The sequence below is a fragment of the Condylostylus longicornis genome, unplaced genomic scaffold, assembly GCF_029603195.1.
Source record: "Condylostylus longicornis isolate FDR11 unplaced genomic scaffold, ASM2960319v2 ptg000022l, whole genome shotgun sequence".
Taxonomy (NCBI): domain Eukaryota; kingdom Metazoa; phylum Arthropoda; class Insecta; order Diptera; family Dolichopodidae; genus Condylostylus; species Condylostylus longicornis.
This window is the reverse complement of record NW_026577991.1, coordinates 3,710,745-3,737,000: the sequence shown is the minus strand read 5'-3', so window position 1 is coordinate 3,737,000 and position 26,256 is coordinate 3,710,745. Positions and strand designations below refer to the sequence as shown.

At 23.2% G+C, this 26,256-nt stretch overlaps 1 protein-coding gene across 2 annotated transcripts in view; it reads left to right on the top strand.

Moving 5' to 3' along the window:
• The window catches only part of LOC129606766 (myophilin), a 66,348-nt gene that overhangs the window by 22,281 nt on the left and 17,811 nt on the right, over positions 1 to 26,256 (top strand). Inside the window, exon 1 of one of the 2 annotated variants that reach the window (XM_055517296.1) lies at positions 9,346 to 9,574. The exons of the other annotated variant lie outside the window; for it this stretch is intronic. Coding sequence (XP_055373271.1) covers positions 9,521 to 9,574 — 54 coding nt within the window. The 5' untranslated portion in view covers positions 9,346 to 9,520. Of the gene's footprint in view, positions 1 to 9,345; positions 9,575 to 26,256 lie in introns of those variants that run through there. 2 annotated transcript variants of the gene reach the window in all.

Below are 26,256 nucleotides of genomic sequence, written 5' to 3'. Positions count from 1 at the left end.
AAAAAAAGAAGCTGGGCGAGAAAATGATTGACAAAAATTTAGTATGTACAGCGGAAAATTTATTCTTTTTGTTTTTTGTGGAAATAGGAATAAAAAGAACCTGTCAAAAAAATTTTTTTTTATTTAAATATTTTAAAATAATTAAAATGAAAGAAAAAACATTAAGTTTTTTTTATTCAAATGATTCATTAATATAAGATTGAATCTTTCAAGAATCAAAAAAACTTTGCATTCCGTGATTGAGTAAAAAATTTTGTATTCAAGCTTGGAATTGCCTTAAAAATTTTTGGAGACTTGACATTTTTGACCCTGTCATGACGGCATTTTGAATTTTATTCAAAATTCCGTTGAAAAGTCAATGTTTTCGATTTTGTTTGCGCCATCTACTTGTAATTCTTAAATACTCGTCTTTTTCTTTTACTCCTCATTGAAAGGAAATTTGTTTTTTTTTTGATTGTCAATAAAATATTAATTTGATTCAAACTCGTTTTTTTTTGTTTTTTTTTCAAGACAGTAAAACTTCTAACAAAAATGGAAGTCATTTAATTATTGATTTAAAAAAAATGCGCTGATCTAAAAAAATTATACTCAATAGTTAAACTCCTCTTAAAAAATTTAAAATAGAAAAAAAAAAATGGGTAGTAGAATGTTTCTTTTATGGCGATTGTGAAAATGTGATTAGAATATTAGAATTAATTAATTTTTTATTTTTAATATAGAAAGTATAACCGCATAATATTAATTTTGTATTTTCTATATTTAGTCAATTTAAATACTAGGTAATTAGTATATTTTAACATTTTAATAAAATTAATTTTCTACAATTTTCATATTAGGAATTTGGTATGCAAATTTGGAAATTATAATTATATAGATGATAAAGGTAGTGAAGGAAGTTGTTTATTTTTATACGTATATATTTTATTAATAAATTGAACTTGGGTTCATTTGAAGTTAAAATATGAAATTAAATTAAATAAGGGCTCATGACCTGAAGTTCTCAATTGAAGTATTACGAGTATGTGATTATTCATGTAAGTGCATACAACACAAGTCAAAAACATTCAAGTCGCTTATTTTATTAAAGTGCAACTCTTGTATTCTTGAGGTGAATTTTATGAAGTTTGTTTTAAATAAAATGTTTCCCAATTTAGATATTTTACTGTCTTTCGAATGAATTTAATGATTCTAGTAATAAATGGCGGACATTATAGTTTGGAGACTTTTTTTGTAAGCCAAGTAAATTCATAATTTTTTTTATAATTTGATTGATTTCACATGTGAGAACTGAAAGTATTCTAATTTTGTACAAATTTATTTGATGCCAATTTTAATTAATCTTTTTTTTTATGAATTGAAAATTAATTTATAAATTATTTTAATTAACTGAATTAATGAAAATAAGATTATGAATTTATTTATTTTATATCGTTTTACTATTTATGGAGTACACGCACTGCAATTGATGTATATTTATTAATTTTAATTTAATTTATTTTTTTTTTAAGTTGTCTTACTTTGCAATTTTTTTTCCAATTTATTCAAAGCACATGGCATTTCAAGGACTTATTGTGAAGACGTTTCTTGTCATATAATTTTTAAGTAGGTTGGAAAATGTTTTAGTTTTGTCTTTGCTTTTTAATATTAAATTATGTGTTGTTATTTTTGGTCAAATGATGCTTCAGTAATCATGGGTTCAAGTATACGCTGAATTGAATATATTCAAAGTTTCGTACAATTTCATAAAGTCTAGAAATAAATATCTGAAAGAATTTAATTATTATTGTTCCATTAGCAGTAGTTTTGCCATCTATTTAGCAGTTTCTATTAGCAGTGTTGTTTTACCACCGTTTTTGAGCCTTCGACAGTAATTAACACTAGGCTATAAATACTTTAAATTCCGGAAGTCGAAATTATATTTTTTAGTTGTGTCGTTATTCTTCCCAATGTGTGATATGTAATTCAAAATTAAGAAAGTATGATAAATTTTTAGTTAATAACCAAAATTATTAAATTTATGAAAAAAGTGAAAATTTCCAGATTTATTTTAAATAAATATTTATTTACTCGAAATTGTTAAACACAAAATTAAGATCCGCTTTTCAATAATGAATGAATTATAGTTATTAATGTGTAATGTAAATATTTAAAGAAAATTATTTTAAAAATTTCAAAAATTCCATCTCCATTATATGTGCATACCTAAATGCATACATACATACTTATTTAATGTGTCGCGGTATTTATTTTTGGTAAAATTTTGAGAAAAATTTTCATTGATAAAAGTTACAGAAATTTCTTTAAATTTTTCTCTACCGTTTCATATACCGTTATTGTGTATATAATTATTAAATATTTTTAAGTAAAAATTATCTATTTTTTTTGCGGGTTTAAGCAATAATATTGTTACAATTTCTACTTCATAAATAATATTGTAAAATATTCAATTAATGTTTAGGGTAAGCACACATGCACATAGTGAAGGCAATTTTAGTTTCGAATTATTATAAGGTAGGTAAATAAATAGGCACTCAAAATATTTGAAGGGAAAAAATTTTTAATATTTTTTTTTTGTGTTACTTAAGAAGAGAAAAATTAAGATTATAAACATACATACTTGCCTTAATAAAATGTTAATAGGTTGATAAGATTTTGTTGTGTTGATAAGAAAAGATTATAAATATTAGTATAGAGAAAAATCGTTGTGTCTGAACACTTTACGTTACTTACATATTATGTGACTTCAATGTTAAATTTAATTGATGGGTTAAAATAATTGTTCAAATTTAAAAATTGCAATTAATTGCAATACATAATATTTTACTGAGATTAAACCTAATAATATAGAGCAATATCCATTAGATTTTATGTGTGTCCATACATAGTTAATGTTGAAGTTTGGTACGAATATTAGTTAATAGTTAACATTCTGGAATATTATATACACAATAGAAATTTAGGTGATAATTGATCGTAATTCGCACCCCTGTTTGGTTTACCTGCAAACGTATTTAATATTTTATGTTTATGTAATATGCTGTGGAATTTTAATTGATTATGGTTGAGAGATAATCATTAAGTGTTTAAAACTGTTATACATAGAAGTATTGAATAGTTTGATGATAGTTTATCAATTGATTTGTAATCTGAAATATATTATGTATAGTTCCAGAATTGTAGACACCAATACACTGTAAAAGTTCTAAGTCTGTATGCATGTATGTGGATTTCATTTACAAGTATAATATGTAGTTGATATATGTAGGTATGTATGTATTTATTTACTGGCTAAATAAGCGAAAAAAAAAGCTTTTAAGCAGTGACTTACATTTTTTTTGTCGTTTCGTAAACATTTTTGTGTTATTTTGTTGCTTTTCTTTTATAAATAAAGTGATTATGTCACTCACTTTTTTTTTCTTCTTACACACACTTTTTTTGTTTTTTATTCATATATGGAAATAAATTTTTCATTTTATTTTGGATTTATATACATTCTTGGGAATTATATGTATACATACATACATGTATATATTTATGTACATATATTAAAAGATAAATGCATACCTCTATGTCATCGCAAAAAAAAAATAAGTGCAAGAAAAAATAAGAATGCAAAATTTGTTTTTATAAAAATTTTGCAATAAAATGCGATTTAAATAACAAAAAATTGTATTGAATTTATTAAGTAAATTTACATAAATAAATAAATAATTGTTAATTTTAAATTTACGATTATTGAGTATACATACATACATACAAATGTACATACTTATATAAAATTATTAAAAATTTATAAAATTGTAGGCATCCAAGTTTGAATTTTAAATTACTTAATACTTTTGAATGTCAATAAAAAAATAGAGAAATTTTATCCATATAAGGAGAGTACGTCTCTTCAAATCATAATCAAAATTATATAAAGTTATTTTGTCTTAATACAAATCTCTGTAGAACTTACTGAAGTTGTCGCAAAACAAAATTATTTTTCAAAATTTAAGAGTTTAAGAAATGAAAACACTTAATAAATTTTGCAAGCTTTCTGCAGACTCTGCTTACATGTATGTTCATATGTTTTGTACATACGTTGCTTACATGTATGTGTACATATTCATACACATGTTATTTTAAAATTTTTTGTGGTTATTAAAGCAATATGCACCAATAATAACTTATAGGCATATATGTACATAATTTTAAAATTAATTTACCATAAATGCATAAAAATTCCAAATCTTGAATTAAAAAAATGTATGTAAGTTACTCCGTTCTTGTAGAATTATTTGATTTCATAAAAAAATTATTAATTTGGTATTTCGAAATTTTTATACTTAATTGGTTTTTTAATAAATTAGCAATTTATTATAATTTTTAAAATTAGCAATTTTTTTTTTGATTTTAACTGTTCTGTGGTTTATAAAAATTAAATTTATTTTATAATGAAAAATTGATTTAGGTACTGACTGGTTGCTTGTTACCACAGAATTATTATTAAAAATTGTCATAGATTATACTTAAAAGAAAAAGTTGTAATTAAAATATTTGTGAATATCGAAGGTTAAAAATAATTTTTGATATGGAATTTGAAATATTATTGAATCTCGAACGATTATAAGAGTTAACATGATTTGTTGACAATTAATTTCTTTAAAATATAAGTATTAAGTGCTGAGTCCGTTAGCACAGCTTTTTTTTCCAGAATAAAACACACAATTTTTGATGTAAGAAATAAAAGACATTTAATTTAGAATATTAAAAAAAGGTGGAAATTTAACTGTCAAATTTGACAATTAAATAAAGGGTTCGATTCGATGTTTATTTTCTCTATAATGATATGAAACTATCTAACAAAATTTGCTGGAGTCTAGAGAGCAAATGTATGTATGTAGGCTAGAATGTTGTTACTTATACTCGTAGCATAATACGCGTACATATCAGTTATTTTCACTTTACAACACTCAACGCAAGAGATAAAAAAAATCGATTAGACCTTTAAGAATTTTGCGGTCAATATTATTGACATTTTTTTAATTTTTATTTTTTAAATTAATTTTAAGATTATATTACACATAAATTTTCAAACAATTGATTATAATCTCAAAGTCATATGTGTAAGGCTAATAATAGAAAATATATTTAATATTTTCATGGTAATATTCTATTTAAACTAAAATTTATTATTAAAAAACTTATTGTTTTCCTAATTAAATGATTTTTTTCTATTTTAAAATAAAAAATTCAGGTAGCTGTTATGCAAATTAAATTATATTCTATTCTATTAAGTATTGGAATAATTTTAATTATGAATACAAATGATGGCATTAAATTGCCTTATCCTTTTAAGGATTAAATAAAAATTTAAAATTATCATTATTAATTTTGAAAAATTTAAAAAAATTGCTTCAGAAAATCCAGATAAAATTGTGTCACCATCATAATATTTTGGTTTATGTTAATACTCGTAACAGTTTATATACAGTCGAACATGATTTTATGCACACTCTTTTGAGCATAATATCCGTGTTGTACGGTTATCTATTTCCTATTTTAGTAAAAAAAAATACATGTCGGCAAAAAAAATACAATTAGTTCTTTTGGTATGCGTGTAGCAAATAATTGTGTTCGACTGTACATATGTAAACACAAAGATTACTGATAGTATCTTGCGTGATAAGTAAATAATTCACTTTAATAAATATTATTTGCTTATACACATATATTCATCCTTATACACTCATGTTTCGACTATATATGAACTCATAGAAAAATAATATTATAACTTGTTGCGATTTTAAGAGATCCTCTTATAAATATTTTTTATTTTATCATTATATCCGCACTTGAAAATATTGTAAAATAATTATTTTTTAAGCTACAATTCATAAGTATATAATTCTATACCTAATAATATGCTTGTGTAAATATAATAATAAAATAAATTTTAATATAAAAATTCTTATACTAGAATGTTGAAAAAATAAGTAAAACTTATCTAATCTACGGAAAAAATATAAATTCTAGATAACAAAATTTAGTGTATAAGTATATATGGGTTTAATTTATATATCTGGTATGTCATGATAGAATTTAGAACTTACTCAATTATGTTATGGATATATGTATATATACATTAATATTGTAGTTAAAATTAAACTTGTGTATAATTATTAATTAATAGAAATAAAAGTTTAATAAATAATTTCTCCAATGTATTTTATAAGTATATCAGTTTTGTAGTTTAGTTTAATTAAAATTTTTATTCAATATTTTGTTTTTGGGAGCAGTGTTGCCTTTTCAACCGGAATGGGCAAAACTAGGCCCATTTTTTTTAACTTGGTTTTATGGCTTTTCTTTTCTAATCAACATTATTTCTTCTTAAATTTGGCTCATAAATTTTTTTAAAAGTGGCGATCTCACTTAGATGTCAAAAAGTTAATTGTTAATGCAAATTAAACGTCAGTTATCAATTATTAAAGTTCTATCAAATGTCATGAAATGTCATAATCATTCAAAGTGAAATAATACAATTATTTTGGAATTTAGTTCGAGATTTGTTATCAAGGACTTATACATAGTGTACATATGTGTGTTTACTCCGTTATTTATAATTTATGATTTATTATTTGATTTGTGTATATTTTTTTTCGGTTGCTAATTATCATTATTCTATTTACATATGCATATTTGTGTCTCATGCATTCAAAAGCATGGGTTTAGATAAATATTTACTGTTTTAATTAATTAGATTTCCAAATATAAATAAATTTTATTACACTTTCTTTTTTTCCATATAATTGTATTCTATTTAAGTTACTTATTCAATATTTTTATTATATAACTGATTAAAATTTCTATGGTTGATAAATATATCTTACACACACACATCAGTTGTCAAGAACATTTGTCCCTAATTCCGTTATAATTCCATATCTCATAAAAATACAACATAGTGTGTTGAATATGAATTATATAACATGTAATTGGTAAAATTTCTAGTTACTATTACTGATTCCTATATCATATAAGATATAGAATTGCATGTGTGCACATGTATTGCATGTACTACTAAACGAGGGTGCGTAATGCAAATGTGGGTCATAAGAATGTAGGAGTATAAATGAAAATTTCATCCATTAAATGTATCTAGTATGGCTATGATATATTTCAAGCACAATTTTGTTTAATGCTGAAATGCATATTTTTTTTTGGCCCAATCGAATTAATATTCGACTAGTTATAAGGTGACTTCTCAAATTTTTATAAAAAACTACTAAGTATTGCATATCGTATGTCAAAATGATTGTTCCAATCAGTGAAATCTATCGTGTTTTCTGAATTATTTATCAAACACACAATGTACTCTTATTGTGTAAGCATACTTAAAAATAGATGGATGAACTGTTTTTCTTTTATTGCCTGCTATATTTCCTTTATACCATGTGATTTTTAAAATTATTTTTAAAAATTAAAAATTATGTCATGCAGTGAGTTGAAAAGGAAAAAAAAAAAACATGTTACCTTATTCGCGGTCTTTAATTTTTTTTTTTTTAATTTTTCAGCCGGCATAAATTTTTACCCCAATTTTAAAATTTATAAACATAAAAATATAATAATAATAAGAGCAAAAATAAAAATAAGGGAACCTCAATTTTGTTTTTTTCCTTATTTTTCATCTTTCTAAAAAAATCCTCTTGATTTTGACCCATAGGGATGACTTCATCCTTCGCGTGTTTGTTTTACATGTATATAACATTTTTTGTTTGTGAATACATATATGTATATATATTTATATACAATTATGTTTGTATACAATAATTGTACATAAATAAAATTTTAACAAAAATATTAAATAAACATCTGCAAATTAATGAAGTTTGTTGCTATTATTCAGTCGAAAAATTGAAGTGGTAGTATTAAGTATATAATGTACATATGTATGTACATATGTGCTTAGATATATATATGTATGAATTTGATGTATGATAATTTTAAATTGTATTTTTTTTTTGTTGTTTCTAAGAGTATTTTTGTTTTATTTTTCGTGTTTCTTTACCTTTATCATAAATGATATTTCCTTAAGTTCAAATACATAATATAATAAATAATTTTACAGTAAATTTTCAATATTATTGACCATTATTATAGAGTGCTTTTCATAAACACGATAACATGGAGCAAAACAATAGCTACATTGTAAAAGCATAACCTATGATAACAATAGATATGCAATATATTTTTAACTATTCTATAAAATCAAATTTGTGCATAGTTAGCGCAGTTAAATCATAAAAATTTTGCTATATTGCAAAAATTTTGCAATGCTGCAATGGTTCGAAATTTTGCAATGGTTCGAATCCAAAATGTTTCGAGAGGAACAATATTTTAATTTTTTTTGACTTGACTCCCTTCTTTTGCTATACATTTCATCCTGCTTTACAGTTGTATGAAGGAATTTTCATTGTTTATCCCCATCGGCTACAGATTTTAAATGGAGGTTTTGCTGTTAAAATATTTAATTGTATGTATGTTTTTTTTTGCTATATGCATATATGTATAAAATGTACATAAATGGTTCTTTCCACTTGTCATTAAAAACAATAAAAAAAAAATTCAAAAACTTAAACAACAAAGATATAACCAAGTCTGGAACACAAAATTTACAATACGTATGTATGTTTGCATAAATGTATATACATATGTGTGCATGAATGCGCTATCATAAATTAAAGTGCTTAAAAGTTTAATTTATTGGAGTGTATGTATATGAATTAACATTTGTATACACATAAAATGTTACCAAAAATGATTCTTTTGCAATATTTTGTTGTTTTGTTTTTTTCCTGCTTACTTGGATTTTTCCTTGTATTTTCGCTTAAATTTTTTGTTTTTTGTTTCTTGAAAAGGTGAAACATATTTTATATGTATCATTGCATATATTTATGATACTCGTACATGCATATTGTATGTATGAATATTGTATTCACAATTTAAATATAGAAATTATTAGTCATCATTCACAAAAGTAGGGGAAATCGTCGGCTTTTGTATACCTACAAAAATAATTTTTTTTTGCTATACTACATTCAACGTTGTTGTTGTTTTTCGCTGATTTTTGTTTGTCATTAACTTTAAAGTTTCAATTTCAATTTCAGTTTTATTATATTTTTTTTTTCTTTTTTAAGTATAATTTCTCATTCTCAAGATATTAAAAATAATAATAATAATAAGAAAAAAAAAGCGAAAAAAAATGTATAACAAAAAATAACTTTTTTTTTTTTAATGAAAAAAAAACCGATATTTACTTTTGAAAATATTTCTTTAATTTCTATATTAGTCAGAATTTAAGTTTTAAACGAGAAGGACGTGTTCTTAAAAACGACAAAAAAATTTTGTTTTAATCTTTTCCTTTTATAGAAATTTAATTAAGAATTTTCTTTAATAATATTTTTGAAAAACCAAAGTTTTAATTTAAATAAATTAATTTGTGTTTCTAATAAGTAAAATATTCAAATAAATAAGAAAAATGGCAACAAATCGCGCACAAAAAGCTGGATTCGCTGAAGAAGCTCAAAGAAAAGTAAATAAGAATTAAAATTTTTTAATTTTTAAAAATTGTTACTGCAAAAATTATAATTATTATTTGAATTATTTGAAATATTTTTTAATTATTTAAAAAAATTTGAGATATTTCTTATAATCACCGTTATATTAAATAAGATTACTGTTAAAGGATGCACAAAAATTTAAAAAATTGAATATCCTTTTTATGAAAGAAACTTTTATTTTGTAATTTTATACGATTGTATTTAAGAATTAATAGTTACTTACGAAAAATTGTTAAATATAAAAAAAAAATTTTAATGTACGTACCTATACCCATCTATTTTGTGAATTTGGTATAACAGTTTCATTTTAAGATGAGAATTAGCATACACAAATTGGATGTTGGTGAATTAAAATTACTAAAACAAAATGTAATTTTTGTATGAATTATCAGAATTTTGAGGAGATTTTCGAATTATATAACAATAAAAAGTTAAAAGTAAATTGACAGGAAAGTTCTATTTCCGAAAATATATAATAAAATCTTCGGAATTTAAAACGAATTTCAATAAGATTTACGAAATAAACGTTTCTAGTAAGAATTCTGGATATAGGTATATATATACATATGTAATTTTTGAAATATAATTATTTTTAATTTACATTTTGATAATAGCAGCTGTCACCATTGCAATTTTTATAAACAAGCAATTGTTATACAAAATTCTAGTAATCAAAATAAAATCACCTTATATACAAAATTTCTTTTCAATTTACGTCATGCGTGTCTTCTTTTATGGTATAATACAAATTTTAAAATGGAACTGAAGCTCTCATAATTGTTGTTTAGAAATGAAAAATAGTGTGGGCAATCTTTGTAGAAATGCAAATTAAAAAAAAATAATTATAATTTGATTAAAATTAAATTATAATTTTAAATTAACAAACGTAACCTATACGTAATAAATACAATTTTGAGTAGTTTTTGGAATAATTTATCTTGCAATTTATGTAGATAAGCCATAATTATAATCAATGTTATTACATTTTACATACTTGAAATAATTCAGTTATTATTTACTTTTTATAATATCTGATAATTTGTAAGTATGTTAATAACAAAATTAAGTATGTAGGCATCTATTTGCATTGGAATTATAATGTTAAAAAAACCTTGAACTCAAAATATCATTATGTAATTGAGGATTATTACATCAACAACAAGGTTATCCGAAAAAATCTAGACCGACAAATTATTTTTAATAAAATATTAATGAAAAATCTTTAAAGTTTGTTTAAACTAAAAATTAATTAAAATTTAATTAAAATAAGTACAACAATCAATGATTTGTCAAAATTTTAATTTTAAAAATTTTAATCATTTTTTATTTTCCTCGTCTCGTCTACTTTACTTGTATTAGTTGTGCGTTCCTATCGAATTTTATTTTATTTTTTTTATCAATAATCGTGTTATTAAAATGTTAGACGGCTTAAGATACTTACTCATATACAAGGTTTATATACAAGTATGTATGTGTAAATATAGGATTTTTCAACAAATTTTAATTACATACTTAGAAGAAAAAAAAAATTATTTTCAATCATTCATTATACAAGTATTATGAATGGTTCGATTTTTTGAATTATGTATGAAATCATCATTAAATAAATAAAAATTTTCCATTCATTTATGTAGCTTTATACTAAAATATTAAAAAATTAATTGTAAACGAATATTTTATTAATCATTATTTAAATAAATATACAAGGAGCAATTAATTGTATATGTAGAAAAGTACATTGAAGATGTATACCGCTGTAAGTATGTAAAATGTACTTACATGTCTATGAAAAATTTCAGAAGAAATTAATAAATTATTTTATTAAAATATATTTATTCAATCTAGTCAATAATTATTTATTTGTTAAGGAACTTAGTATATCAATATGTTTAGTACAACAGTATATTTGATATAAAAGTATATTTTGTATAACGGTATGATTATAGTATAAAACAGTATGCCTAGTATAACAGTTTGCCATGTATAACAGTTAATCAAGTATAATAGTTTATCAAATGTAACAGTTAATCAAGTATAACAGTTTATCAAGTATAACAGTTTATCAAATATAACAGTTCATCAATAATAACAGTATATCAAGTATAACAGAATATATTTAGTAATATTAACACTTAAGTACATGAAACTTATTCTTATTTGTATGTAGATAGAGTTTTACTAATTTTCAAGAGATCTCCTTCTCTTTCATTTTACTCATTTCCATGTAAAGTACCGTGTCGAAAGCAGCTCATATAGTTTTCTATCTAAAATGATCGAAGACAACATATTTATAGCTTTCCTTGTCGTGATAATTTTCATTTAAGTCTGCTAAATAATTTTTTTACCAAATTTTTTTTTCGAAATTAAATTTATTGCTCAATATGAAATTAAATAAATTATTTCGTATTTTTAATTAATTTATATTTGATCTGTGTATGAATACGTATGTACACATAAACTGTTTATGTTTACATATGAAAGGTGTGCTTTTTCATATCTAAAAACTTTTTTTTCCCGAAATTATTGTGGTTTCCAAATTTTCACAAGTATTTTTAATTAATTATGAAAATAAAGTGTTTGAAATTTTTTCTATTCCGGTTTTGCTTCCTTAAGTAGAACAACAAAAAAAAATATATCCATCTTGATTATATCAAAAAATTCATTGAAAACCAAAAAAAAAAATTGAACTTCAATAACTTTTCGTTTCAAATTTATTTGGTATACAAAAAATGTGGTAATACCGAACTTTGATTGAATATTTGATTGACAGTGTTCTCATACACAAAAACTTGAAAGAGTGAAAGGAATGAAAAAAAAAATTCTTTTTCAAAAAAGTGGGCGAACTTTAATATTGAATTGAAAAAAAATTTTTTTTGATCTTATTATTTAAAAAGTAATCGCAATTTGACGAGTACTTTAACTTGTTGCTCTATTTAATTGTTTGTAATTTAAATTTGTAAATAAATTTATTATTTTAATAGTTAAAGATTTTATAGCATCAATTTAAATTTTAATATAGGTCAATGTGTTTCCTCTGTTTATATGGAAAGTTTATCAAGAAATATTTTTAAATTTCCTTCCCATTGTGAATAAAATATGACCCTTGTTTAAGGCGGAACCGTCATCCATCTTTTTTCGTATTAGACGTATTAAAAAACAACATTTTATAACATTTATACTGTAAACGTAATGTTATTTGAGTAATAAAATATTAAAAAGTACACAATTAGAACAAGTTATAAAACACTGCACTGTAAAAAAATTTCATGTAAAATTATTGCTATAATTATTAGAATTGGAATAACTTTAATAATAGTAGTGTTAAATTTAATAAAATGTGCGACCCTGCATTAAAATATTACTATAATAAATTATTGTGCAACTTATTGTTATACAACCCCAACAGCTTGTAGCAAATTACAATCCACATTTTCTTACAGTATAACTTACAATTACACAAATCAATTAAGATATTTATTGACCATTTATGAGAATTATTATAAATACAGCCATGCATGTATGTTTATGTGATATCATTTGCGTGAGATCAGAATAATTATTGGTTAAATCGTTTTGTAAGCTTATATTGTAAGAAACAAAAACTTAAATTTAAATTTAATATTTCTTTATATTGGATGAATAACTTGCGCACATGAGTTGCTCATAATTTTGTAATTCATATTTTATAAATTTGTACATATCGTAATTTTCGCGGTAATTTTTGTTTCCCTTATATACTTTTATGATAATCGAATATTATATAATGATATATAAGAAAAGTATTATAAATATTTTGGTATATCGTAATTGGTTAAGCATGATATTTAAACGTTTGTGGTTTACAAATTAAAATGAAAAGGAAAAAAAAAATGTTATGTTGCTTTTTTAATTTCCTATTCACTGAGGGTATTTTTTTCTGTGGGTTCAGTTCATATACATACTGTCATACATACATTATTTTAATTTTAAATTATGATGTAATATTCTTAGCCTCACATGGTTTTTAATGAACAATAAAATATAAAAGTGTTTAAATACATAAGTAGTTGGAATTTTCAATTACTTTGTATAAAGTAACATGTTTGATAAATTGTTATTTTTGATTATTTCGCGCGTTTTTTTTTAAATTATAAAATTTGCAAATGGTACTTATGATAAAGTTATTAACAAATCATAGTATAACATCAAGCAATTTGTTTTTACAGAATTTCATTGAAAATTCAATTAAAAAATTGCCTTAAATGGTTAAAACTTAAATTGTTTTTTTGTGTTTGTGTACTTTTATCAGAACAATTATTTAAGACTGAATGGGAAATTAATCTCAAACTTTTACATTCTGTAAAAAAAATTAATCAAATCATAAATTGGCAGTAAATATGAATATAATCGAACTTGTTCGATTGATTGATTTTTAGATCGAACTTGTTTGATTGTTGAACAATAATTTAATAATGCAAACAACTGCTCAGGATCTTTCAAAAAATTAAGAAGCCAAGTTATTTAATATTTAAAACTCAATTTATTGCTAAATTCATAACTTTATAGAAAAAAAATTCAATGCACTTTCAAAATTTTGTATAATAAAACAAGAAATTTTGAATTATAACAAGAATTCATACAAGTTTGACAAAGCACATTTGAAATAATTCATTTTATTTGAATTTATGTACATAAATGGTGCTCTTTTGAGCATGTATATAAAGTGTGCTTATACATTCAAATCAAACTAATTTTCTCACACAAATTTTATAAGTGTTGTAAATTATTAAATAAAGTCCAAATTGAATGTTTGTAGGTACATACATGTGTATGTACATAAGTTATGTGATTCATACTTCCATAGACACATACATCATATATGTTTGTATTTTAAATTTAATTTCCGAAAAACCTTGTATAAAAAGTAATTTTTGCTAGTTTTGGGTTTTGTTTCTTTTTGTAGTAACATTTTCAAAAAGAAGCAGTCAGTTTGCTGAATTTTTTAAAATTTTTTGTTTGTTTTGCAAAAAGTTGCATTTTTTTTTAATAACCTAGTTTCTTTCATTAAAATTAATTTCCCGATTTATTTTATCAACTGAACAACAATCTTATTTTGGAAACTAATTTATTTTTTGTTTCGAATTTTGCTATTTATAGCAAAGTTGTATTATCTTAATAGTATTTATTTTAGTAATCTGGAATTTTATAACCTTATTAAGAAATTAACCTTTAAATTTCTATATTTGTATAAGAAATAATATTAGTTTTTATTTTAATTCTAATTTTCTAAATTAATTTGACTTTATACTTACATAGTGAAATAATTTAATTTTCTTGCTTTTGAGTTTTCCCTTTATTTATAGTGATTCATTTCGCGAAAGACTTGTTATTTTGGGAAAATTTCAAAATTGAACTGGTATACAAGCAAAATCACTTTATTATTATTATTAAACAAAATTTGTTTCTTTATTTGAGCGTTTGTAGAACAATATTAGTAATGCATACTATTAATTACTACTAGTAAAACCGAATGTAAGCAAAGAAATTCATACAATTTTGGTGTCTACTTAGAATCGAGTCCGATATTTTTATTTCTCGCCTGTATACCGCATATTAAAGCGGTACAAATTAAATATAATTTATATAAGTTAAGAACGTTTCTCTTCATAGCTTAAATAGAGACGATTGTCTCTAGTATATCCCGGGATTTATTTGCCTTAATTGTAGGAAACTTCTTTATCAAATTATTTAGTTCAAAACAAATTTTCATTGAAATAAATGAGAGTACATTTTTAAAAATTAACAATTTAGTTTTTAATTTAACAAAAAATATTTTAGTAAATTTTAATTAATGCTTAAGTTTAAGAAACATGTTTAAAATTTTATAGTAAAAATTTCAATTTTGTTTCAAGCTTTTTATGGTTATGTTAAGAGTAGTTTTTGTAAAACTCTGTTAATCATACGAGTATACACCCATACTAACTAACATTTTTGTGTCTACCATAACGAAATAAAAAAATTATTTTCTGTAGCAAAAAAAACTATGAAAAATTTAATCATTGAACTTTTTTAATTAATTTTTTTATTCAGTCTTTTGCAATGTCAAGGTTGTCGTCTCATGATTTGAAATGAACCTAAAAAAAAAAAACCAGATGAAAAAGGTGTTTTTTAAGATTGTAAAGAAAAAACAAAACACACAAATAAAAATTCCTTAATGGTTAATTGTGACAGAAATTGTGACTGTATTTGTGTTGTTAATTATTGTTAACTTGGTAATTTTAAATACATACATACATAGTTATGAATGATTGTTTTTAGAATTTTTCTTATTTTTTTTTTTTTTTGAATATTTTTCTAATATTAATGCTTCTTAAACATTTCCGGATCAAATTAACATGAAGTTCGAAGTTTTTATACGAAAAATTGTTTTATAAATTTGATTCACCTGACAAAAAATGGTAAATTTTCCAACAAAATTTCGCAATCTCGAACTTTACTATCTAAATAATTATTAAATATCAAATCTATTTATATATAATTTGCCTTTAGTTTGTTGATATAGACTGAATCATATTGTTATTCGATTATTCGTTATTAATTTTTCGGTTAAATGAAAAAAAAATATTATGCTTTATCTGTCAGGTACTTCAATTTTTTTGACAATACCAAAAAATAAAAAACAAAGAAAAAATCGAATGATAAGATAAAAATTTATGGGCTAATTACATAATAATTAAATACATTTATTTTCATAATATATTAATTATTATTTTACAAAAAAAATATGTGAATGCTTAGGCAATACACGATACATTTCTTATTTTTCTTAATTTTTCGCAATAATCAGTGATCGTAGTGGCAGGTTAAAAGTGGTGGAATGTTTAAAATAAATATGATGTCCTTGTGCTGTCCTTCAATAATCTAAGATCTTTAATAGGTTCTTCTTATGTACTGTCGTCTTTTTATGTACTAGGTTCTACTGTTGTAGTGAGTATAATGAATTAAATAAGTTCTATTATGTAATAAGAGCTCAGAATTTTAGAATATCATAAAATTTTTAATATTTTAAATGCAATTTCTTTAATTTTAATTATATATGTTTGTGTAAATAAAATTTAAAACAGAAGTTCAATGATTTTAAAGTGATTGCAAGCTTCAAAACCTTAAGTCCATTTTTTTTGAATTGTTAATTGCCACACATTCTTATTTTTTAAAATTTACTTACCTTATAAAAATTAAAATTTATGATATTTCATAATAAAATCTTTTATGAGGAATAAATGTATGTATACGTTAAGTAATAAAAAAATTTTGAAATGCAATCCTCTAAATTAATTTTACTATATTACGTTTTAGTTTACTTGCAAGTACAATGAGCACTTACACACATATATTGCACTACATAGGTATACATATAAAAAAAAAAATTTAAATGGGTGGCTAACCAACCAAATAAATTATTCTAATAAGTAAGTAAGTGATAAACACATTAAAAAAAAAAAGAAGAAAGAAGAATAAAGACGATTTCAGAATATAAAATGCGTACATTTAAGCCACTTATGTAATATTTTAATCACATGAACACGCATACATTAAAAAAAAAGAATGTAATTGTGTAATTAATGTTTAAATTCTGTGGTATTAAGAAAGAGTTGCCTAAATCGAAACAAAAATTTATTGATTAAATAATGTTCCCAATTGCTGAATTAATAATGCTCCCATTTACTGAATTAATAATGCTTCCAATTGTTGACTAAATAATGCTCCTAAACTAAATTTACTAAGATAGTGTACATTCATCTGTCTTTTATGACTCATTATGAAAATTTTAAGCCCAAATCCGAATCATTAGCGAATTTATAATAGGTAGTTTTGTTCATAGTCATAAGTTATGTACTAAATTAGGCACATTAGGCATATATATCAAATTTTGACAGAATGTTATATATATATGTCGAGAAAACCATTTTTCTCGAGTTATGAGAACACTTTTATTGAAAACTTGCACGAAATCTACTTGGTGTACTAATTTTGAAGAATAGATAAAGAAAACAACAAAATTTCACTTAGACAATTGTTGCTTGTAAGCACTGAAAGTTTGTATATTTTAACATACCATATTTATAAGTGTACATATATACATACACATACATTTATGTTTTATTGTACTTTTTATAGTTTTATGTACAAAATTATTATAATTTAATTATGAAGATTATAAACTTACTGTAATAATAATGAGGCTTTATTTACGTATTCTAGTAAAAATTATTCTAGTAAATTTAAATTATAGGTACTTATAATAATAAGTTAATAAACACATACATATGTACATACTTATTTGCTTTATTTAGTAAAAAATGCGGCAAAATGTGCGTGAAAATTTTCTATAATTATTCTTAATTAAAAATATTTATTCAGCTTTGTTTTTTTTTCATTATTTTATTCTAATTAAATTAACAAGACAATATAAAACTAATAATTAAATTTTTTAATTTATGACATTAGAAAAATTTAATTGAGTTAAAATGTCTTATATTTGAGAAAGAAATTTATTTATTCGTGCTAAATATAGAGTAAGCGTAACTTCGTGGCTATTTCGTTGAATGTATGTGTGTGTATGGACAGTGGTATGAATTCCAGGCATTCATTCAGCAAGTTGGTCTTTTTTTTTAGTTGGAAGGTCTATTACTCATAAATAGGTCTAAGAGTCTAAATCTTTTTAAGGATTTTAGGATTTTAAATCTGCATTCGAAAAAAGTTTCATAAAAATGAAAGCAATAATAAAATTTTAAAGTAGTTTGCAGAAATAAAGGATGTGGAAAATAGAAATAAAGTTCTTTACTTTGAAATATTTAAAAATTTCAATTTAATTATAGAGAATCTGTATATCTGTGGAAAATTTGGTTATGTGTAAAAGTGCTGTTATTTTTACAAAAAATTTTACACATATTTTTTTAGCGTCTCAATGAAACTGTTAGTTAAATTTCTATATGTTCATAATTAATTAAATTAAATTCTATATTACTAGAGTATACCATGCAGAGAGTAAATTTTAATTTGAATAGACTGTGTGCTTATATCTGCCATTTTAAAATTATTTAATTTATCTTTTATGCCAATGAATATTTTGTTTACACTATACTCTTTTATGTGGAATATTGCAAACTATTAAAATAATTGCTTTTTGATAAATTTTAAACGCCATATAATTGTGTTTTCCTCCACCATAAAAATTTTCTAAAATTTATTCATACATACATTCATACACATATAAGAATAAATAAGTAATATTAAAATTTAAAAACCATTATAAAAAAGCCAAGTTGAAACAAAAAAAAAATCAAAAGTTTCGCGTTCAGGTCAAAGCACTTTAAAGATTAAAAAGTAAAAATATCAAAAAGAAAAAAACAAGAGCGTGCGGCGATCGCAATTCGATCTCCAATATTAAATTTTTCCATAATTTCCTCCACAAAATTCTTTATTATAGACACAAATTTCTATACACAAACTCTTGTACATCTATATTAATTTGACGACAATTCAAATACAATACGTTTTCTATAGTTTACATATACACATATAAATATCTCGTATGTACATTTATGGGCATATACTTTAAGTATGCATGCAGAGAGTTTATGGCTATTAAAAATTGGTAAATTGTAAATGTCACAAAATTTATCAATTTCGATTTTTATTTATTCAATTCTAGTATGTTTATGAAAGTTATATGTATCTTTGTATGTATTGAAAATAAAAAGAAAATATAAGGCATTAAACCGTTAAATCCAGGTTTAAGATATGTGACAGGAAAGTATAGTTTTTAGTTATGTATCTATAATAAGAAAAATAACAAAATAACAATTTTTAGATTCTCTTTAAAAAAATTATAATGCCACTTGCGGCCAGTTAAGAAATGCGTGAACAAAATCATAACGGTAAAGGTGGCAGTAACAGCAAATGTTGTGAAAGCAGATAGTGTATCATAGCACCCTAAAAACTTGAGGACTACATGATTCTGTATATAATTTAATTTATACATCTATTTTAGTGATTTATATATGTACGCACAAGATATACGCAATTTATGTATGTGTAATAAAACAAAAATATAACAAAAATGTGATAAAAAAATGTATATTAAATTTCTAATTGTCTATAATTATGTTGTTTTATGATTAAATTATTAAAATAATGACTCAATAAAATTGGAAGAAAAAAAATATATTTACATACTACATATATTGGTATATGTGCGTGGGGTAAGATCAGATTACGAGAAGAGAGAGAGACTATACTAAGAATTAGTTATTACAATTTTGAATCCTTCTCAAATAATATTATATCTCAAATAACAAAGAATTCTCATTCATATTATTTTCTCTCATATCTTCATTTAATTTACTAATTCATTAGCAGTTCCAGAATTTTATTCCGAATTAATGAAATTTCAAAATTTTTTGTTTGAAAGTCCAAATTCGAAATTGAATAATTAAAGGGTTCTGAAACCAAACCGAATCTGTACTTTGAATTACTGTTCGTAAATGTAATAAGTGTTTTGAAACTGAACGTAAGAAAGAATATAGGTAGATACTGACATACATATGTATATCAGTTTAGGGTTTGGAACTCCGATTATTATTATTTGATTACTTATTATTATGTTTCATTGTTTATGAAGCTTTAATGTTCAGTTGTTCTATTGACATTATTGACAGAAAATAAAAATTTTATTGTTTGTTTTTACTTTAACTGCATATTTACTTTTCTAAATTTTCAATTTTTATTAAAAATGTACAGTTGTTTTTCATCGGTGTTTAATTTCATATTTATTTCACAAAATATCGTGTACACATAACTCATTTTTAAAGTGTATAAAATTTACTATTATCACTTTGTTATAACAATATAACAGTTGTATGAGGTATAAGATATATGATTAGATTTATAATTGTATTGCCAGCTGCGATGTATGTAGTTAATTTACACAATTTTTTTTGACTTTTTATACTACCATAGTTTTAGTGAACGGAATAACCCATATATAATTCAAATATCGCAACAAAGAAAAGAAAAAAAAACAGAAAATCTATAAAGATTATTTTTAATTTAAAAAAGTGTAAAAATAGTATAAAAACTAAAACGACGTTATTTTATATTGTCTTTTAATTTACCTACCTATAAAAATAGACACAAAAGCTATATGTTGAGTACACATAAATGTACAAAGATAGGAAATTGAAATTGAAAAAGAATTGTTAATTTGAAAATAATAAAACATTTTTGTGGAAATATTATAATTGGGAAGGTGAACTTTGAGATATTGGAAAAATATGAAATTCGAAAGGGATACTATTGTATTATACAGAGTATAACAGTTATCAAAGAAAAACTCATATGATAGCTATTATTATTAATTCCACTACTACAAATTACTTAAAAATATTCAAAATTTAAGTCAATATCGAGAAATTTAAAAAAAACTCACAAGTACTAAGAACTTAAAATTATTAATCCAAAATCAAATGCTATATTCAATTTGAAAAATTTGATATACGAGTCCATTAAGATTTTAGGGCAATTTTCTTTTCAAATTACATCCTTAGTGTTATAAATGAACTAACAAAATTGTTATACCGTTTTAGCAAAAAGGTTAACAAAAATTTTCTTAAAAATTTTATTACGTGTTTCCTTTTTACGACATTTTACTTTTGTGTGCCTTGTTTTCATGTTTGCTTTTTTTTTTAACTATTAATCGATAGAGGTGAAAACCTTAAGTAAAAATTACGCACTTAAAAAAAAAAAGAACAAAGATTAGTTTTTTTTTTCTTGTTTTATTTTTTTTTTTACTGTTGCTATCTGTTTATCTGTTCGTTTTTCGTTTAGTTGACTTACAAACCTTTATTTTATTCTAGTTAAAAGTATGACAATTTAGTAAATTGAAAATAGTGGGTGATTAAATAATGTTGCTTACTTTTTAACTATTGAATTGTATCTATAGGGGGGTATTTTTTTAATTATGTGTATTTTTTAACATTAAAATAAATTATATAAAGTGTTTAGTACGGATACTTGCTAATACATATATTATAAAAGTTATACATATTATACACAGTTATTATAACAATTATTTGTTAAATACATAGTTATTATAACATTACTGCAAAACTGTATAATAATAAAAAAATTTCATATCAAAAGAGTATAAGCTGCTGTTCTGAATGCCAAAAGATTTACCTCTACAAAATGACTTGCAGTAGTAATAAGGAAACTGTACCTTACCACTAACATTTTTCTATGGAAAATTGCTAAATTCTCAACCCTCACATACTTTTTTAAATTATTCAATAAAAATAAATAAATTTAAGTATTTTTATTAATTGATTTTTTTTTATTTTTTTCTTTTCAGGTAAGAGATAATAATTTAAAAACAAGTTAATTCATATATTTACTACCATGAATACTATTTTATATAATTTCAATGTGTAAGTTTAAATATTTTATAAAGCGTTAGAAAATATGCAAATATTAAATTTTAAAACAAGAGTATTAAATGAATATTCCAATTTCTTTAAATAATATTACTAATAAAAATTACTAAAAGGCTACTCTGGACCATATTTCAATGATAGTAAATCCAATATCTGCGTTTTAAGGTTGTAAAACTATTCGTCAACAAAAATATTTTAAAAAAATTAAAAATTTTCTCGTGAAATTTAAATTCCTCGTCTTTTAAAATTTTGGTGCTCTCATTTTTAGTTTTTAAACCAATTCCGTGAATTCAATTTCTGAGTTTTAATTTGAGGAATAAACATAATTCTAACCAGCTACTGATTCTATAGCAAGCACGATCCAATTAGGTATTGTACTCGTAAAACAAAGATCGAAATTGCAAACTTGATTTTCACTGTTATTAAATAAATTTTGTTATGTCAATAACACTTTTAATAACTGCTTTTTTATATTTAAACATAAAAATATAAATTCGTCTCAATTATTTGTTTATTTACATGAACAAATAAAATTAATTTATAATAAATAAAATTAACAAAAACAAAATTATTTAGAAAAGAAACAATAAAACTTAAGCGAAATAAACTTAATTTTAAATAATAAAATTTAAAGTGTTTTTAAAATAAAAATAAATAAATATAATTTTACTTATTTTTATACATACGTATAGCTATTGCATTTGTCGCAATTTCCTATATCATTTCTATTCTATTACAAAATCAGTCTGACAAAGCAAAGTTAATTTAATATAGGGAAGAAAATACAAGAGACAAAAGAAAAAAGAGAAAATAAAAATGACTAATAAAATTAAATAATTTAAATAAAAAGAAAGCAGAAAAATAAAATTTAAGTAAATAATAAAGCCCTGTTAAATATAGAAGTATATGAGCCCTGATGGGGTTAGAAATTATACGTTGATTACTTTAAATATAACAAGTAAAAACGTTTCAGTCGGTATAAACCGATTGAATTATACCCTGCACCTTTCGTTGTTGTATAGCAATTACTCAAACCTGTGAAACCATTTTATAGAAACTTTACGGATATGTTTGACCTATAACAGACACACAACTGCCAAGTTTCATAAATCTGACTTTATTATTTTTCCAAATATTAAAATTAGCTTTCAGAGTTGTATAGCAGGTACCCGAACCTGTCAAGCAATTCCACTAAAACTTCAGAAATATATCTGACCTATAATTGGACACATGACTGCCAAGTTTCATGAATCTGATTTTATTATTTTGCCGAATATAAAAAATTTGCTTTTGGAGTTGTATGGCAGTCACCCGAACCGGTGCAGCTATACTATTAAAATTTTTAGAGCATATGTAGAATATAATTGGACACATGTATACAAAATTTTATATTTGTACCTTTATTAGTTTTTGAAATATTTAAAATAAATTCTTTGAGTTGTATGGCAGCTACCCGAACCTGTCAAGCAATTCCACTAAAACTTCGCAAATATATCTGATCTATAATTGGACACACGACTGCCAAGTTTTATGAATCTGACTTTATTATTTTTCCAAATATTTAAAATAAACTTTTGGGCTTCAATGGGAGCCACTCGAACCTGCCAAGGGATTCCACCAAAACTTCAGAAATATCTTTGACCTATAATTGGACACACGACTGCCAAGTTTCATGAATCTGACTTGATTATTCTTCCAAATATTTAAAATTAGCTTCTGGAGTTGTATGGCAGGTACCCGAACCTGTCAAGCAATTCCACTAAAACTTCAGAAACATATCTGACCTATAATTGGACACATGACTGCCAAGTTTCATGAATCTGATTTTATTATTTTGCCGAATATAAAAAATTTGCTTTTGGAGTTGTATGGCAGCCACCCGAACCGGTGCAGCTATACTATTAAAATTTTTAGAGCATATGTAGAATATAATTGGACACATGTACACAAAATTTTATATTTGTACCTTTATTAGTTTTTGAAATATTTAAAATAAACTCTTTGAGTTGTATGGCAGCTACCCGAACCCCTTGTCCGAATTAGTCCAATAACAATAGGGTTCGTCCTTGGCACAAAAGAAACAACTTATGAAAGTTTGGTGTTGATTGCATTATTCGTTTTTGAGTTATCGTGCGATCGGACGGACGGACGGACGGACGGACGGACGGACGGACGGACGGACGGACGGACGGACATGTCTAAATCGACGCAGAATTTTACGCTGAGCAAGAATATATATATATGTCCATACCGCAGATGACTCCTTCAAGTAGTTACAAACTCCATACCAAAGTTAATATACCCTTCACGAAGTGCAGGGTATAAAAAACGCTTCTACGATTAGATATATTATATTTATATATATCTATACAAATTCGTATATACATTTATACAAATGTATATATGAGTTTATTGTAAAGTAAGCAAAAATTTAACATAAATAACAAAATATGTACATATATATATATTTACTTTAGCAAAATGTTGTATGTATGAATGAATATTAAAACCGAATATAATACCATTATCCAGACTTTATTTTTCCGAAAAGAATAAGCGGAAATAAAAAGACAAATAATTTTATAAATAAAAAATGAAATGTTTGTAGTTTTTTCATTTAAAGCGCGGGTATATTAAACACACCAATTTTATACTTGACTTTAAATCTTATTCTGGCTTAAAATATTTATAAGTATATATATATATATATATATATATATATATATAAAATTTCAAAGAGTGTCCCAATTGGCATAACATTTTCGGCCAGGAGATAGTTAATTTGCAATATTTTGTGAGGAATTTTATAAAACGAATTAAAAGAATTAAAAAGTATTTTTATTAATTATTTTAAATTGCGAATTTAAATTAAAATTTAAATGCGAAATAAATTCTGAAGTTTATTTTCATGCAAATTCCTTACTGTTAAAAAAACTAAAAACTGTTTGATTGCTTAATTGCATGCGATCATACAATTGCATGTGTGTGCGCTTGAATTTAAATCTATGGAATACAAATAAGCAATCAAATAGATAACTAAACTAAAAATTATATGTCTGCCTGAGCTCTAAGATAGTTATATTCAGGGCTGTATGGGAATGAAAATGAAAGTATGAATGCTACTTCATGTACATACTATACCTAGTTAGATGAGGATGGTATTATACACTCTATTCCCTCTATTCACATAAGTAAATTGTAAGTAGATGTGGAAATACATTAAATATTATGTAGGAACATTTGTATATAAAAGTATTATATACCTATATATGTGTATTATAATTTCATATTGCAGTAAAAATTTAAGTTTACATTGTGGTATTATACATTTTTCATATTTCAATATATTTTGTGTATTGTATACATAGGGAAAAGAAGCAATTCAATATTGTGACAATGTTTTATTTATTGAAATTGGTTATGAAATTATGCAGGCATATTGTTTTTCAAGCTCCAATTATAGAATTCTATTATATACACATACAATATTTTAAATATATTTACATTTTGATGTATTTACATATATATATACTTTAGTTATATTCTATTTAGTTAAATTGTATAGTATATAAATACTATATTTAGTATAATATTTTACATGTAGTATTGAATCGCTTAATAAATTGAAGCGTGAGTATGGAAAAAACTAATATGTTCAAAGAACTAAAATGATTTTTTTTTATTAAAAAAGAGGGTGTGCATTTTTTATATTTTAATATATGAAATTTAATGATGATAGATTGAATTTGAATTTAAAAGAATTTTAGCTTAAAAATGTTTTCAGTTTGAAAGAGTTTTAAATTTTTTTCTGTTTTATATTTGAAATAGATTTTGTTTTCTTTGAAATAAACTTATTGTTTTATACAAGAACTTGTTGTCTTATAATTTATTATAAGTCATTGAATTTGCAATTTAAATTTAAAAAATTAAATAATAATTTTAATCGTAGCTATAATTAGCATTTCAGCAATTTGAAATAATTATGTAAATTTGAAATAATTATGTAAGTATGTAAAAGTACATACATCTATACCCGTTTACATCATAAATTCATAAAATGTTCTTATTTTATAATCATATAATAAGTGGGTCAAAGTCAACAAATATAAATTATTAATGTTAAATCTACAATTTTTTACAATTTTTTTCTTAGATTTTAATTTTTTTTTTTATCATTTATC